Source organism: Phoenix dactylifera, unplaced genomic scaffold (genome assembly GCF_009389715.1).
Source record: "Phoenix dactylifera cultivar Barhee BC4 unplaced genomic scaffold, palm_55x_up_171113_PBpolish2nd_filt_p 000076F, whole genome shotgun sequence".
NCBI classification, from domain to species: Eukaryota; Viridiplantae; Streptophyta; class Magnoliopsida; order Arecales; family Arecaceae; genus Phoenix; species Phoenix dactylifera.
Genome location: NW_024067675.1, coordinates 526,167 through 545,048, shown reverse-complemented (window position 1 = coordinate 545,048; position 18,882 = coordinate 526,167). Strand labels below are relative to the sequence as shown.

At 36.1% G+C, this 18,882-nt stretch overlaps 1 protein-coding gene across 2 annotated transcripts; it reads right to left on the bottom strand.

The window, feature by feature from the left end:
• Positions 1 to 667: 667 nt before the first annotated feature.
• Positions 668 to 18,671, bottom strand: LOC103724297 (elongation factor P). 2 transcript variants are annotated; one of them, XM_008815511.4, is made up of 11 exons: positions 18,355 to 18,671; positions 17,689 to 17,719; positions 17,570 to 17,583; positions 17,407 to 17,457; positions 16,090 to 16,159; positions 13,208 to 13,274; positions 13,020 to 13,087; positions 9,878 to 10,001; positions 7,636 to 7,675; positions 2,558 to 2,625; positions 668 to 1,004 (listed from the first exon to the last, which is right to left on the bottom strand). In XM_008815511.4, exons 1-11 carry the CDS (start codon positions 18,553 to 18,555, stop codon positions 998 to 1,000), a joined length of 741 nt encoding a protein of 246 aa, XP_008813733.1. In that variant the 5' UTR covers positions 18,556 to 18,671; the 3' UTR covers positions 668 to 997. The 2 variants fall into 2 exon arrangements, with proteins under 2 accessions (XP_008813733.1, XP_008813735.1); XM_008815513.3 differs by having other exon boundaries at positions 9,878 to 9,998.
• Between the last annotated feature and the right edge of the window lie 211 nt (positions 18,672 to 18,882).

Here is an 18,882-nt window from a genome sequence, read left to right as displayed (position 1 = left end):
CAATACCCATTTCCAAGGGATCTCCAACTAATGAAGTGTTTGGTGCTGAATCCTTTGCACTTTTAAGTCTTGTAGCTAAAGAAAAATCCTTAGAGCATCATATTCTGGTGTCAACCACTCTTGTGCAAGATGAGGCCAATTAATTTTTGTGATTTTTAGGTACCGTTTGAGAAATTGGGTAGACATATGAACTTCCAGATATATTAGACTTTTGGAAGAATCATGATCTACAACACAAATTTCAGATGTGCCTGCCTAGATGCTCGACCATTATATCGATACAATACCTCTCATCTGAAGCAAAGTAGTTATGCATAGATAGTTTATCACACAGGGATCCAACTAAAAGACGATGTCAAACTTCATCACAAATTTCAGGACAATAAAGTTACGCCTCCTGTCACAAATTTCAGACGGAAAATTTTAGCTCGAGAATAAGTGACTGGTAAGAGCCTGAACAGCCCAGTAGCTGTAATAGTCCAAACTCAATCTATAGTATAAGACCAACCCCAAATATCATCTAGAACGATCACCCAAGGAAATCGAAAATAAAGCCCTATAAATTATTAAAACCCAATTAGCTAATACCAACACATCCTAGAAAGCATAATGTTAAGAGTGACTTAAGACCATACCCTTTTAAATAAAGTTAGATAAACGTGTATAGCATTAAAGAAAATAAATACATATATATAAAAATATAACATCAACATATGTCCAGTTGAAATGCAATTCCAAAATTTTAACCTTTAGCTCTTCCCGTAAAAGTCAATTATATGGAAAGCGAGCCTAATTATGAATATTGATACAATAGTATATACAGATTTTCAAAAACTAAAAGTTCATCTCTTGTGCAATAATTTATGGCATTAAAATTGCACAATCTCCTTCCATCTACATAAGATGGAAACTCTATTGGAAACTTGTGTCCCCCTGCCGTGGAGTTGCAACAATAGTAAATTTGCAGTGCGGATGTACTATCTCATAGATACTACTTCTAAGCCCTGAAAATGAAAATAAGAAAACTATGTAAAAAAAAGTCACGCAATGATGTAATTAAAAAAAGTAGCATCAAATACTGCAAATAAATAGCTTAGCTTGTTTTAAAAAGAAAGTCGCTCTTATATTTTAACTGTTATGCAGGTTTTTTGCTTATAAAAGGAGCCTGCACGGCTCATCAAAGTTTGGACACGATGCATGCAGGATGTATCGTCAGCTAACAGATCCTTCACTTCTCTAGGATGCTAATCACTGAATACTTTCATAGGTTTATAACTCAGAAGAAGATGTGGGATCTAGGTCTTAGGTGTGAATTTGTCATTTTCTGATTCTAATCTAGTCTATAATAGCCTATATTAGAAAAGAATTTCCATAATATTGACTATTGTTTAGCCACTTAGATCAATCCTTAAATTGAATATATCTCTAGCCAATATAGAAAAGAAGTTAATGCTTGACACAATATGATGGCAAAGTAATCCACTCTTATCCTGCTTTCAACATTGCATAGCAACTGATTCTGTATTATTGTATATTTTTCATCTGTGGATATATATCTTTGCCACCAACAACCAAGAAATAAATGTAAATTAAGTCATTTGTGTTGAAGAAAATGATGTCATGGTATTTTATAGCATGAATATTATGTCAGAATATGTATGTTATAGAAACTAAAAAATTTCAAGGAAAGATAAAGTCAGTTAAACATTATTTCAGCAAAGATAAGAACAAACTTAGATAAGTCGGTGTAGTCTGATCCTAAGTGCCATCCTGCATATGGGGGAGAGGGTTTTGAATGACAGAATAGCAAGCCTGGAAAGTTTGAATCAAGCTTGAGTGGAATTTTGTATTCTTAGCTGTTTTCAAATGCTTTTCTCATTCTGCATATGTAAAGATCAAGATCATCTGTTATTCTAGGTCTGGGCATACCCCATCTAGAGTTTATTTCATCTTATTTCCCACCAACATCCTCGTTTGTCATGACACACACACATACATATACACGTATGCATGTATGTATGTGTGTGTGTATGTATTCATGTGGAAGTATGCATGTATGTATATAGTGCATGTCCCTTCAAGGCTTTCTTTCATCTTATTTGCACATAAAACATTCTAGATTTTATCACATGGTGACAACTAAATCATTTGAGATCATTTGATTTCTCTCTAGGTTTGCTCATCTACTTTCTAGCATCTCTTCTTGTGCGCAGAAAGATTATCAAGGTATGATATGTAAGAGACATGAAATGTGCTAACAACTAAGGAATACCACAATTTAACGAAAATACATCATGTTAAATCACATCTACACATAAAACTATAATATTATACTGCAATAAAGTTGTAATGTCCATAGCCGAACATAGCAGCTATTCTATGACCAGAACAAAATGGTAGTCAACCTATATGCCATATCAATGATAATGGCATGCATAAAAAGTTACTATTGCACTATATATCAAGATACAATAACTGAAAACTTGAGAAAGAGTCAAAGATTAGTGCAACATTGACAGTAACAAAAGAGAGGACTCAGTGATGCAGAATTACTAACCTAGTCATGTATGAGTCATCTGTAGTATTGATCACGATCTTATCACCAGCTTCAACAAATGGAGGTACCTAGGAATTTCAATAGCACATAAGAAAACTACAAAAAGATAATTTCCCCAACCTTTTCGCAACCGCATGAATAAAAATGTTTGTTGCTCTGCACCTACTATCAAGTATTCAAAACCAAAACTAACTCTAATTAAAAGTAAGCAACAACCATACACATGATGCAATTTATTAGTATTCAGTAAATGAAGATAAATTGATAACACACAATTTGGAAACCTAAATGTTAGCCCTGCCACCTTACCCATAATGTACATAAGAAATCTGCAGACATGAAATTTTAAAACTCAAGGAACAAGTGTTGAATAAATATAAATAACTCATAATCCACCAATGGGGCAATAACCTAGTATACGCACTAACAGCTACAATCCTAACCATGCATCATATGTAGGACTAAAGTACTTCTAAATATTTTGTACAAGGTGTGTAACTAATTGTAAACCCCCAACCCATAATATGGATACTAGAGAAAGAAAGAAGAAAGATTTTAGATACTTCACAGACTCATAGTAAGAAAGCAAAGCGGTAGCTCATAGCTAGTCAAACAAGTTGGCGAAGTGATGATGTATGTTGATGCCACTATTTAGGTCGTAAAGCATGCTGTGGTTCACCAATGCTTGGCATGCATTGGCACTATATTGTCTCCTAAGCACTGGCATGCAGCTAGTGCCATGTTATTATCATCTGCCAGTCTGAGCCAACCAGCAGAGGCAACATTTTAACCCATGATAGGACTTTAGTCTTCCCATTTTATAACCCATTGGCAAAGGATCCAGCGGGCCTGTGATTGTGTTTGCCACAAGTCTTGCAACCATGGTTGGTCGTACCATCCTGAACTGTTCGATTCAAGGCATAGCAAATCTAACCGAAAGAGTACTAAGACGGTTCGCCCTATCATCTCGGAATATAGGCCGAACTGCTCAGTTTAATCCTGAACCAAGCGATTCAGGCCTAAATAGAGGCAAATCGAGTAGTTCATCTCGATTTGGACATTTTGACCCCATTTTGAGCCAGTTCAGGGCTTTAATAATCGAGGGGACACTGAGAAGGCCTCCCATGACTTCTCAGCATCTCCCTCTTCCTTTTTCTAATTATATGGAAAAAAAAGAGGCTGATTTTTATGGGTAAGGGCACTCTCCCCATTGTTCTTCCTTTTTTTTCTTTTGATGCCAAAAATCGACAAAAAATTAAGAAAGTTAGGAAAGATCATGCCAAAATTTTGAATTTTAATATGATTTTATGATGTGTTGTAGGTCTACAGATGATCTATACAATACAGCTGAAGTCATAATTTTTGGTTAACTGGATGATCTACGGATGATCTAATTTGTCAACTTGTGTAAATTATTGAAAATATCAAATTGACATCATATTCTGTCTTCTCCATAGACAAAATGTTTTGGGAGGGCTCCTACACTTTTGGCAATAAGCAAGCTATGGTGTAAGCAAAGACCGCATGAGTCTCGATATTTTGAGACGTCGACTATAACTGCTCCTTGGATGTTCTATAATTGGTAGTATTTGATAAGTAATTTTCTTGAATGCATATGCAGTCAAATGATAGTTGCACTTCGGCGGGTCATCCAAGAGCTTTAAGCAGCTAATGATTTAGATCCTCTCGTAGACGATCTCCTTCGGTGGTTGTGAGCGCAATTGGTCTACCTTTGCCCTCATCCACAGCGCAATTGGTCTCATGCAGAAGCACCGAAATAATCTTGTATACATCCATTAAAATTTGCGTCTAAGATAGAAGTGCACTGAGAGGAAGTGGAATTAAAGTACAATGATACACTTCACAACAACTTTGTATATGATGATAAGGATCCGATGATTGATTAGCTTGAGGGCTAGCAGAAGCAGTCAGAGCTAGATGAACTAGGATCGCCTCCTCGACCAGCCAGTTTTGTAGCAAGGGAGACTAAGATGGATGTAGAATAGTGGGCAGAGTAACACATGCTATAATTACATCGAGCCAACCAACGATATGAGACAGGGGGGAGCCGATCGTCCCAAGGCTCCATGGTCGAGACATCCTAACAACGATTAGATTAAAAGGTGCTAAGAGGTTATCACGATACTTGGGCTAGTTAGGATGGAGGGTGCAGTCGATCCTCCAAACAAAACCAAACAACGAGGGGTATCCAGAAAAAAAAGGCAGCTACTCAGGCCAGCAAAAAGGGAAAAGGAAAAGCAATTGCACAACCATTGGAGAGTGAAGGAAGAGTCTGTATACTCAGATTCCGAGACCAGATTATCCTACGATAGCAATGTGATGACAGCTCGAGCGATGATACATCTAGTGGCCAGGATGATATGACACTTTATGACTCATAGTCCCAGGATGATCTTTGATTCATCGGTCAGTGCTAGTTCACTCATGTCACATAGTATAGGGACCATGGTGCATAACCTCGTAGAGCCCATGAGGATACTATTGCGTACAAGAGATGGATCCTTTAAGATGGTTCGGGACATAATGATACTGCTGCAAATGACCTCGCACGTGGTGTAAGGTCCCTGGACATATCTAGATCCATGTGATATATCAGATCCTATTCCACATAGGCAAGCTATGGCTCATATGGATATAGTTCATCTAAGGTATTGCATTCAAGTGAGTATTATCCTTCACAAACTCAAGCATCTCATAGGTCGGATTTCACCATGGAGATCTTCGAATGGCTAGCCCAGTATCAAACAGATGATTCCTCTCAAGATACCTATCTAGGATGCATAAATTACTCTTCTCGGGATAACTATCCAACAGACAGATTATGAAAGGATATAGATGCAGGATTATGCCGTAATGCTCTTGAAGTCTTGGTTTTTTGTGTCAGACACGAACAACAATCGCAAGCGTAACAACTACGAGGGACATGGACACTCCACGAGATTTTAGATTCGTATATATTTTGTACTTAAATATAATAAATCAACTCCATTTGTTGTATTGTATGTATATTTACTTATAGGTACATTAACTAGTCTACTTTAATTCTAAAACTAACATCAAAATAAGGATAAAATTACAAATTAGACAACCATAATTATCAAAATTAGAAGTGAAAACAAAAAAATAAAAAATTTAAGAAAATGGCGTACCAATCGGTTGACTAGCATGCCAAGCAGTACTATGTGCCGGTGCAGTACCAAATTGATAATGCACCATACTAGTGGTTGACTAGTACGGGTATCGGTACCGATTCAATGAACATTGGTTGTAACTCCAACGGATACCTAGCTATATGTATCAATAGGATACGTGATGGGCATGCTCAACTTCAATCCTCCTAGGCGTATGGAATCATTGCCTCTTGAAACTACCAAGTTTTGACAACTTTAGTCAGTTTCAACCAAAGTCTTCATGTTTCAATCTAATTTCAGTAGTTTCAACTTGACAGATAAAAGCCTAAAATCGTATTTCTAGTTTTTTTTTATTTTAACTTGAGCTGGTAAATCTACAAAGCATTTTCTGAAGACTAAACTTTCATTTCACAAGCAAATGTGACATGTAGCATTAGCTCACTAAAAGTTTAAACTTTAAAAGGGAATATAAATTCTAATCTAAAGCTTATAGACCTTACATCTTATACACCCTTACAAAAAATTTGAAAATTTTCCAATGAGGATATATATGTTTGTATATAAAGTAAACATCAATGACTGCCAAACCAACTCGAACCGCTTGGTGCGAACCGATGTGGATCTGGGTTTGTTTGCAGGTTTAGTCTGAGACTTAGTGCAAACCGTCCCAAACCGTCCCAAACCGCTGTAAACCAAGCAGAAGCGGTCAATTCTGTTTTGTTCAACTAGCACTAGCTGAACTGATTAGGTTTTATAAAACTCTTATAGTTCCCCATTTAATCCCTGATTCCTAACTTCTCTCTCTTGCTCGCTCGCTTTCTCTCACCACCATGGGGGACTTCATCTTTATCTGCAACCTTTGAGACTGTCATCTCTATCTATCTCGCCCGCTTGTCGTCATGCAAGATCTCACCGATGCCTATGGTGGCCATGGGCTCCACCAGAGCCACCGCCACCACCATCTCCAAGACTAGCTGCCTTTGGTAAGAAGCCAGACCCCCTCTCCCTCTCTCTAAATCTAGGACAAAAACCTAGATTGAGTGAACCAGCATTGATCAACATTAGCATGCATACTACATATCGATATGATACAGTACGTTACCATACTTACCTGATACCTAACCAATACAGGTCACGGTACCGATTTGCGAACCTTGGTAAAAATGTTCTATTATATCAAGATGAATGCATATATTGGTGTCTAAATACTCATCCAATAATATTCATAAAATGATGTCTACTCTATATCTACAATTAGCAATACGTCTCACTTATGGCCTACCATCACCTATATGGTGGTATAAACCATGTCTATTATAAAAGTTGCAATCAAGGTTTGTCGTATTGGACGATACCGTAATATACTAATACCAGACCATACTGACACTCAGTAGCTCGACCTTACTATATACCGTGCCGCGTACCAAGACTGTAATAAGATGGTACTGATACATGGAGTCCGGTACTATGATTGCAAACCTTAGTTGCAAGCTTCCAGTTCTCATGATGTTGTCTTTGTTGATTAGAAGTCATGAAGTTGCTTGGTTAAGTTATATTGTTCCAGCATCAACCTTGGACTAGAATTCAAGTGTTTTTTGGCAGGTGGAGGGAGTTAAAAGTTCAAGCAATTCTCACATGCATATAAACTAACAAAGCAAGCTCATTTGAAGTTCCTTGGCAATCTGCAGTGATGGATCTTCATCTTCCATATTATTGTAAGTTAAATTAATTCCGGTAAAAACTAAGTTGCTGTGTAGCATTAGTGAATTAGAGGATCCTCCATACAGAGCGATCTTGATAGTAGTACCAATACCTTCCTAGCAATTCTTATTATACATATAAATAAGAGGATCATATCAACATAGAAGCATATGCTTGAAGTACTGGTAGCACAAGTAAAACAGAAAAGTAAAATGATCCACTTACATGCACAGTGAGCCCATTATCTAGTACAACTCTTTTATACCTGCATTGCAAGAAAGGTGCAGTCAAGAAATTCCTCAACAGTCAGAAAAACTTCAACCAATTGAATGAAATGTGTCAACAATTCACATAATATGATTTATTAAATAAACAAAGAATTCAGTAAAACAGCAAAAATATGTCAACAGAAGCACCAGAAAAAGCCGCAGAAGAAAAATATCTTAGTCAAAGATCAACATACGGATACGCACATATTAGGAATCAAAACTTCGTTAAGCAAGCATTTGCCATTGAATTATAATGGACGACCCCTTATTCAATTGCTTATAGGTTCTCATAAGGAAAACTTGACAAGAGTTCGCTAATAGGATTCCTGGTCAGTACAATGCTTTCCTTGAGGACAATAGGACATTCTCGATGACCTCATAACCATGGAAAGCTTTAGCAAAAGGATGTAATATTATTGGAGGCATCTTAGTAGCAGATGAATGTGTATATTTATGACATTAGTCAAAAGAACCACCATAACAGTCTGGAAGTTAAACTTTGGAAAGGCACATGATAAGAGTGTGTTGGCACTTTCACTTTGATGAGAACAAAAATCTTGGTTTACTTGCTCTTTGTCTGAGGAAAAACACTGAATCATGTCGGGCCATATCTGCAACTCTCATCAAAAAAAACATGCCTTTATCGCTGCCACTAACTCAAAAAAGGCTTCACCTAAATAAATATAGCTTATGTAGTTACATGCATGTATAGATATAAAAAGGTTATATATGGTAGAAAACTTAGTAAGGATAAGTGCAAATAAAAAAAATGCATATAATGTACATGCCATAGGAGTTAAGTTGATCCAGAAAGAAAGAAAATCTGCAAACAGAACAGTATTCAAAATTCAATCTCTGTGATGCAATGTGTTTCTGAATTGTCATTCTACTATAAGATGTAGGGACAAAAGAACAGCTGTTGAATGTCCTGTTCTATACAATAGGCCTTGGAAACATAGAAGTAAGTTCCCCAAAACTAGAGCTGCAACAAAACGTGAACTGTGTCGAATAATGCTTAGTAAAGGTATGACTTGCTTAGACTAAATTGAAATTGATAGTTAAGACCATTGATGAAAGAATGTAAAGACAAAGTTCTGAAATGGACAGAACATGGGGCAAGACCTTGACAAAAATCAGTCTGTAAAACTTCAGGAACTAAGCTTGTCTCCCTAGTGAGTGGAAAAGGAGATTCAGTTTGTCCCAATTGACAACCAGAACTAATATAATACCATAAAGCTTTATTATAGGTTGCAGTCTTGTTGAGACACTAAATTTTTAAAACTGCCATAAGCATGTCTAAGACAAAAAATGCTATATAAATTAATCTGATAATCAGAATTAGAGAGGTAATACAGATATTTTTAACCAAGATGACAGATGATTAGCCAGATATCCTAAACATAACATAGCACTAGAACTGTCAGAGAATTGGTCAGTTTGATTCATTCAAAAAATCAAAGCAGACATTTGATAAATATCAAATCTATATAGAAAAGGTTCTTTACTGAAAAAAATATAACGAGTCCTTATAAAAAATTAATGGTGACAGGTTCTGTATGTTGGAAATATGACTTATTACAACATCTATCATTCAATAAGTGATATATCATCGAGACCACAGACAATGCGCAACACAAAGTGCAATTAGCTTATTCTGTGCAAAGGCCTCCAACAGATCAATAATTACAGGAAAAAACAGTGACTATTTAATGAACTTATGCATCATGGTATTAGAAGCGTGATGAGAGATCTTTACTTGATATTGGAAGAAAACGGATCAAGCATGCTGCTTGAAAAAATCTCAGTGGTATAAGATAATGCAGTCTAGAAATTTCTAGCATGCACACATCTTGGAAGAATACATTCTACTTCACTTCCATAAAAATGCTTTTAGTCAATCAGCCGACTTCCATAAACATTCGAGAAAGATGCTTGACCAACCATGACGGCATGAAACAGTCAGATGCCTTACCAATGTTAGGCAGTTACTAGCACATCATCAATTAGCAATATATATAACTGTAGTGGAGAAAATAAACAGAAGTGCATGTTACCAGAATATATAGCCGCAATAGATCAAGGATTCAGGATAATAAGAAATCTACAAGGTATCTTTGAGAAACAAGTTTGCACTAATTGGTGCATATGACGGAAAAGGGAAAGTACAGTGAAATACTTCAACAAGACTCATAACTTACTGAGGAGCAGCCGTTAGCCCTTTGGTATAAGGCTGTGCTTCAACCACAGTGCATGTTACACGTTGAGGAACTGATGCAGACATTGGTTTACCATCATAATACTGTAATGTCACTGTCAAGTCTTCTGTTCATCATGATGAACAGAGCTTCAGCCTCAAAAGTGCTAAAAAATTATGCCACTGAATGAAACTTATATCATGTGGAAAAGATTGTAAATACTTAAACAGCTTGCATATTTGCTGCCAAAAAATTCAATAAATAATAGAAACCTATATGTATGGAGTACTAGAAGTAAACTGGTCAAAACAGTTCTTTTAAATGATAGAAAATTATGAGTTTCATGAGAAGAAAAAGTAAAGAACAAAGCCATAGTCTAAAGCTTCTGTGTTTAGCAAGAAATAAATCATAAACAAAGATATAATGAAACTAGCTGTCTCAAAATTTACAGCTGATTCCGAAGGTATAAACTTTCTTCATAGGATATATTGACTGAACTATGGGAGAAACTATGAAAAAGGAAACGAGTTTAAAGAACACCCTCCAGCTCTTTATGTTATACATTACATATCAACAAATTCTCACAGCTGGAAGTTAAAGGAGGGTTGCATCCTCATAACTGGATGTTGAAAGGGTGCTACTTGACTAGATAAGGTATACATGAGCTTATTGAATTGTTGTGAGAAAAGAGTTGACAATGTTATGACAATCACATAGCAAGATGATGAAGGATTGCCAATTGTGCTCAATAACACGAACTTATTATTTTTCAATAATCAAAACACAGAGATCAAATCAGAAATCTAACTGGTAAGCTTCAGATTTTGTCAGATTCAACGCAATATCCCAGTCAGATTTATGTATTATATAATATTGTATATAAACCAGTACCACATTATATATCATTTTTAGTTTATTTCAGAATCTTTTAAAAATTAAGTGGATTTAATATTGTATATAAACCAGTACCACGTTATATATCATTTTTATTTTATTTCAGAATCTTTTAAAAATTTAAGTGGATTTAGTGCAACACAGGTCTCAACTGTTGTCCAAAGTTTTAAATTCATGTTTGCAGGCTACCATTTCAAGCTTATTGACAAAATATCAAGCTGCACATACTAACATCACAGAATTACTAAATGCTTTTTACTCACATGAAAAGATAATGTCATTTCAAATAACATTTAAACTGTGCAAATATGTCAATTGTACATTCATACTTCTCAATTGATTATCTTATCTATGGTTAGGAATTCCATAATGTTGTACCTACACATCTCACAAACCATGGAATGCAAAATACAGGGCCACAGCAAATTTTTTTCTAATCAAAGAAGGTAAATTGTTCTGTTTGTTTCCAGTGCATCTTCCTTGCCATATAAATAAATTAAAAGAATATCTCATTGCATCGGTTCATCTGCCTGGTGTGAAAATATGTGATCCGGTATCAATATTATGTTTATCAGGCTCCAGTCATAGTGCTAGAGTTGATGCCCTAATGAAAATGGTTTCGTATGTGAGAGAATTTCTGTTGTACCATATAAAAGTGTATTGTATCAGATAGTTTATTTCTAACACTTTCTGATTTATTATATAAAATAAGGTTTTAAATACCACAGGACAGGGCTATTCCAGTGTGGTTTGGGATGCCCCATGTCCCAACACTTGGGACGGTGAATGTCCCATCCATTTCTTGACATTCTGTCCCGACACTTAGGACAGTAGAACGCTCAGCCGTTCCACAGGTATATAAAACCTTGATATAAAAGTACACTATATGAGATAGTTTATTTCTTTATCCATGTGTTTTAGGTTTGTCTAGATATTAGCACGAGATTCTTGATGTGGTATAAAGTACCTAAGATCCATATGACATATTTCAAAAAAATGATTGTTAAGTGCAAATATGACAGAGCAAAAGCTCCAGCTCCTCTATAAAATCTGACAGCTAAGGGTAAGTTTGAGAAAGGCGCTCAAATGGCTGCTCATGGTATAAATGACCATAAAATGATAATGAGTGTTCAAAATTCAGAGACTCCACATGGACACATAGGTATATTGTTACACGTTAGCAGGCTGGCTTTAGAAAGGATTAGACTAAAACAACAATATAAAGATAGCATGCTCTCATATGATAAACGTATATCCCCAAAACTAAAGGACCACATACACTAATTTAAGTCATTAACAATTTTGATAGCCAGGCTGTGTTTCCAAGAAAGGATATTACCTCAGTGGTCAATCAGAGTTTCATGATTTTCACTAAGCAAATCAACTACAAATTACAAGAAAACATCTAGATTAAACTTAGAGAAATGGTTAGATTACAAAATTCGGCATTACCGGTATTATCAGAGCATGGACCAAGTGCCAGACGGCATACAAGGTACAGCATGATACACATGTGCTAGTTGCTTACCAGCTCCAGCATTGAAACAATATCAGTTGGATGCCACTACTTGGCATACTGCCATGCCAATGCCTACCAAGCATTAACATGGCACATCCTGGTACATACAATGCTAGTGCCAGAAAATGATGCAATACTTCAATTATTGTCTCAAATAACTTTGCACAAAACAATTCTAGAAGGAAAAAAAAAAGTTCATTATGGAAGTTTTTCCCGGAGGTTGAATTTCTCCAGTGTATAAGATCAAATTACAAGACCCAATGATAACAATACATATTGGTAATGAGTGAGGCAATCAATGCAGCATACTTTCCAATGACCAAAATGGGATATTGTTACAGTGGAAGGACTTGAATGCCAAGTGGAGAGAATATCTATCTCATAATATTCTGAATACTTTTATTGGATCCAAGGAGTTAATTGTGGAACCATTTTCCCTTGTCACAGTTTACGTACAAGTGATCAGACAAGAACTATCTACCATTTCATTGGATCATATATTGGTACTTGTAGCAAATTGGACAATTTTCGGTATATATCTGTATGATATATGAACCACAGAAAGTTGCTTATTGGACATATGTTACACAATTATGCATGATAGGAGTGCAATATTATGGAATACCACAAAAACCCTCTGCTGCAGTACATGCATGACAGGATCAACTTGATTTTGACTCAAAGCTGGTTTCAATGTGCAGCAGAATTTGCAATAATTTGCACAAGTATTACCTTTTAGATAACCAGCAGCCTTGCCAAACAATTCCTTGGGCACTTCCAGTTGTTCAAATGTGCTGGGCCTGATAAAACAAGAAACTACGATTAAATTCAGCCTAACATTTCTGTACATAAATAACATTAAGGATGACTATATTAATAAACTGTGATAAGTTTAAATAAATGCCACTGAGATTACTCACTCCATTAATGCTATGGAGTCACCTTCCTGGTACAGATATGTGAATGACTTCTCCTCAACAAAAACCCCTGTATGACATGGAAAAAGATTGAGTAACCCTATCGTCCTTTCCATCGCGCATCATGGATTTTTCTTTCATTTTTTTTAAACCTCTTCCAAAAAATGGTAAGCCTCTAAACAATTTTTCAAAGATCATGAATATTTAATTCATTCAGTCTTCCAGATATCAATAAACGTAGTCCTAAAAATCACTAGTGCAGCCTAACAATAAGCACATCTATGTTAGTTTATACCAATTTGTAAGAGGACCAGCTCCAACTGCAGCAGCCATCAAATTTGGAAAACTCTTGAAGTGGAACAATCCTAAACATCATAACGGTTAGAACATTGGAAGGTTCCAGTTCTGAGGTTTTTCTTCTTTTTTTCCCCGTCAATGAGGAGTTATCTACGACTCCTTTAACCAAGGATTTAATTCCGGTACCAAGGCTCATCTGCTCATGCCAGTGTAGGGTCAGGTAGATATACTATGGGGATAGTATGGGACCAGGATGGACAGGAATAATCATTAAAAAAAAAGAACGAAGAGAAATTAAAAGACAAAAAAATAAAGAAATTAGTGTCCCAAGATGCTAAGTTGTTCCAAGTATCAAGATAGAACTGCCCTAGCCCATTCTAACCAGGATGGGTCGGAAGAAGCCAATCTGCAAAGACCCAAGGTCTTGGATGCATCCCAGAACCAAGTCTTTCTCCTGCCTAGTACGTTACTGCCAAGGGTGACCATGTCCTTAGGCTGTGTTTATATGCTCAATAGCTAACCCACCCCTTAAATAGCTTTAACCATTGGTATTCACCCCCTAACCAGCTAACTAGCGAATAATTCTATTCATTATTTGGTTGGTACTTCCATGGTTAGTGGGATAAAGTTGTGCGGAAAGTAAAAAAGTAGAGGGGGAGTGAGAGCTTTGGATGGTCAAAGTTATTTCACCCTTCCACCTGAAATAAACTTACCTAGGTTAAGTACCTTTTTGCCTTGACCAAATAAGTTTATCCACCACTTTTTGAATGGAATTTGGATGATTAACTCGATAACTTTATGTTATCTACCCAATTTAGTTTAACTAAAGTAGGTAGGGCTGGGCGAGAAACAATCCCTTGTTGCCTATTAGTAAGCAAACCTTCGATTCCACCTAGGTTTTCTGGTCTCTAAGAGGGGGGAGAACTACCTAACAAAAGAAGAATAGCATTGTTTTGTTCTTCACAGTCATTTGAGCAGAATCAACCACCGCCGCTTTCAAAAGGACAACTGTTGCTATGGAGATTCTGTTCCATCTCTATGCATGATGTTTCGAGATACGAAAGACAACTTTTGAGAGTTGGACATACGATAAAAAAAGTCAGAAAAGACCTTCCAAACACAGCTTAAGGCTTGGTTTTAACTATTAAATAATAGGCTATAAGTGTAAAATCAATTGCAATGATATGTTGTAATAGTTGGCTAGGAGTTACACAACCAACTTTTTCTTTTTCTGAAGACCATAGAAGAATAATTAAAAGAACAAAGATCTATACTACCTTGCTGAACTTCCCCCACCAATAACAGAGCAACATGCCAATATGCCTTTTATAGGTTAGTTCTCACAAACAAAGATGGCATACTTGCTCCCATCATGAAGACCTCGAGTTGATTTATATGTAATACACCACACAATAGTTAAGCTTTCCAATAGATTAATAGCAAACATATTAAACATTTTAAGTCATGAATAGGGACATTACAATAGCCAGCTTTGCACTGAATTGACTGAACAAAGAATTTGCTTACTGTGCTGTTCCAATGTAATGAACAGACAGTGTATTAGAGCATTCAACAAAACCTTTCGAAAATCTATCTTGAGTCATTTTAAAACCAAGCTCATAAAAAAGGCAAGATTTAAGATCTTCTTAATAACCATTCCAAACCTCATCTCCTTCACTAGGAGGGAAGTTAGATTTTACAGACCCTTAACAGCAAAGAACCAGAGGTGTGACTTGAATTGGGATCAGCAGAATACAGAAAGAGGAAGACTAGAAAGAGTCTTCAAGCTTAACTTATCCTTTGGCATATCTTTTAATAGTGCCATGTCTTACCATTCTAGTTCATAGTAAAAGTCAGCACAGTCATGTAAATGTTCAGCACAATTGCAATGCAGGATACTTTAGTCCTTGGCCAAAGTTACAAGTCCTAAATTCACAAGTCAAATTGAACTCCTCTGAAAAGCCACAGTTTGTGGTTAACTTATATGAAGAAAAAAGCAAGAAATCCAAGATAAGTTCGGACAGGTAGATAAAATAACCTCAACATCCTAAACTCCAGATAATAACAAATTATATCTAATATCGAAAAAAAGAAAGTAGAAGCTGCCAATTTACTAGAAATAGTCTTTGAGAAAACAACATTTACCATCACCAAGGATCACACAGCTCAAAAGGTCTAACCTTGCATCCAATCAACAGCTTTTGGACAGCAAATGTATTGGACAAACAAAATTTTCTTCTTGTTATGGTTTAGATGGTATTTATCTTGTTTTGTTCAATATCTATAAGCTTCTAGTCTAAGATGAGGGGAATTAAGTTGATTATTATGGTATAGCTAGCAATTGTAAACCACTTATCTTCTAGTGAATACAGTGGAACTCATTGTAATTGAAAAAGTATGAAATATTTATTCATCATACAGTAAACAGTTCAAGATTCTGCAGTACCATCAAGTAGACAGAACATCAAGAGTATGTAACCTCAACATCCACCACCAAGTAGATAGAACATTAACATAAGTATTTAACTAGTAATTAGATGGTAAATTGGAGATCTAGTATTCAGAAGAAGATTATCCTTGGTACATACTTTCAATAGCCTCATCGGTACGAAATCTTTCAGTTACTTTGTTACCATTATCAACATCCCGAAGTTCCACCTGTCACAGCCAATAAAATGAGGTTACAGGTTCAGTTGAATTAAAGTAATAACTAGTTCATAAAAATGTGGGATTTGGTTTAGAAAGTCAAATGAATTTCATGCTGAGAATGATGAAATAAGTTAAACCAATCTTTCCATGATGTATCGATTCAAAGAAGTAAATATTAGTCAACAATTTTACCATGTGATGCAATAACTCCTTGAGATACTACATATCCCAACCTTCAGAGCATCAATTATTACAAAAAACCAACTCAGTCTTCAATATATACTAAGGCTGTGAGGGCTAGGTCTACCTTGTCAGCCAAAAACCAGCGCCAAAGTTTGAGGATGAAGTTCTGCTTGCTAATGAACCAACATTAGCTCCTTTGGCTTTGCCATATAAAAGCAAAATAACAACTATCCCAGCACTTTATTACCACCATCATCCCTTATCATGTTTGATCTACTTGCATCATGAATTGACACTACTGCATTAATTACTAACAATTCATCTTCATAGCCAGTCAAACACTCACCAGATACCAACCCTTATCAATGGTGTGAATGCTGAAAAGCACGTTGAATGTGGAAATCTCTCACTTAAAGCAAATTAAAAAATCAAGTGGAACTACAATATGTATGTTGGACAAGTATTGGGGGCATATGATTATCTTTTATAGTATGACAAAGAAAATCATCCCAGGTGATAAAAATTAGTTGGGAGCATATTACACTTATTCACAGAACCTTCATTTGCCTCAAATAGTCAAGTCATTAAAGCTCATTAGAAGTCCACAAAAGTGTTATGTGAGAAAGGACAAGAAGATTTGAAGAATGGAACGATACCATCATCACTAGCATATAATTAATATAAGAAATAATGTTCCTATAATAGGGATGAATTACCTGAAAGATATTTAGGAACCAGGTCTTGATACCATTTACCAAATACTCAATTTGACCACAAAAATTAAAAAGAAACAAGTACATGAAATTTTTAAAAATACAATTATAAACAAATCAACTAGATTAAAGAACAAAGAGAACAGAAATTAGATACAGAAAAGCAATTGGCTAAGAAATTATTGCATCACTAAGCAAGAAAAACAATTAAATGACTTTAGAAAATGATGAAAACTACACGCACTACAAGAGTAACATCAGCATTTAAACAGTTTGCACAGCAAATACTGAATAAGTGGAAAACACGTTGTCAGCGGCATCAACTTTTAAAGATGATGAAGTAAATGGATGATGACTAACCTGTATGGTGGCTCCTCCCCTTCCATGCTGCGTGTGTTGTGCCTTAAGTACCTATACAAGTCAAAATAAACCAAAATGGAGGCAACAATCAATTGCAAGAGAAACAAACGAAACAGCTCCTACAAATTTATGATTGCACAAACTTAGCCTTTGATGATGATACCTGATAAATACGCCCTTTGTCAACAGAGTCCACCCAAACCGGTCAGTAACAAACTTTATTAGTGAATTCAAAACTGAAAATTTCGAAGCATGATAAAAGATGTGAATCTCATTGCAGACCTTTTCTTTGTATTACATTTCCAAGTCTCACCTACATCATGAGAAGCTAATGTTATAAAGCAGTACAGCTATAGTAAGGCACATTTAAAAATATACTAGTGTTTGCACGATATGTCAAAAATATTTTTATAAAAAACATATATACAGACATTTAAAATATTTTAATTTCCATACACAGAGAGAGAGAGAGAGAGAGATTTAGAAATACACTAACGTTTGCACGTTATATAAAAGAAAATAAGAATAATATATTAACTTATATTTTAAATCCAAGAATGTCTTTGATCATAGAAACTTAGTTCTAATCAAAAAGAGTTTTAGATAAGTGGAACTTCAAATTAAAGAAGGAATAGAAAACTTTTATTTCGATAGAGTTCTAGAAAAATATATTTTTCTGAAGAAGAGTGGCATGCTCGATTTTTTTACGATTTTTCTAGAGCTTGTGCTCTCGCATATCCGTTTAATATGTATATATAGAGACAGTATCCAGCACTGTTTTCATCCAGGAAAATAAAAAGAACAGAGTGATCATGAATTTAAAAAAGAACGCGAGATAGAGACCCTGACCAAGAATTCGTCAAGAATGAGGGCCCTTATCTGTATACTAATCATCAAGAACAAAAAAAAAAAAAAAATCCATGGAAGAACTCAAGACGGAAGCATTACATCGGAACCGAGTACTTTAGCGCCTCGGGTTTGGATGGCCGCCCACGGCGCGCCGAGGGTGGCACGGGGAAGGGACCCATCAAGTGCTCGATTAAAAGGCTTCGAGGCTCCGCGAGCGAGGGTCGTTATCGGTGAAGAAGAGGAAGGAGGAGGGCGGGGGAAGAGGAGAGCCCGCAGCAGTCGCCTTCTTGCGGTCTGCATCGGAGCGTGGGCGGCGTCCGAACTCCAACACCCCCAGTCTTGGCCCCAGACCCCTCTCTTTTGCGCCTTTCGCCGCGGCTCTCCCAGGCCTCGCCTGGCTCGGAACCTGGCGTGGACGCGAGGTACCGTTGGATTGACGGTTGTGATCTTCCCATTTAGACAAGATTAGTCAAAGAAAACGGTTACCGTTGGATTTCACCTGTCAATGAGGTTTGGTAAAATGTCGGTACCTTTGGGTTTGGGAGTGTCAATTTTTTTAATGAACTTGTATTTTTTTATTTATATGACAATTAGACATGCAAGCAGTAATTATTATGAAGTATTTTG

Excerpts from the sequence above, each read along its gene's own strand:
- LOC103724297 (XM_008815511.4), bottom strand. The coding sequence starts at position 18,555 with ATGCAGACCGCAAGAAGGCGACTGCTGCGGGCTCTCCTCTTCCCCCGC. Across the intron at positions 17,720-18,354 it reads CTAAAGTACTCGGTTCCGAT|GTGAGACTTGGAAATGTAAT; the intron begins GTAATGCTTCCG and ends CTCATGATGTAG. Across the intron at positions 10,002-13,019 it reads GGCTGCTGGTTATCTAAAAG|AAGACTTGACAGTGACATTA; the intron begins GTAATACTTGTG and ends CATGATGAACAG.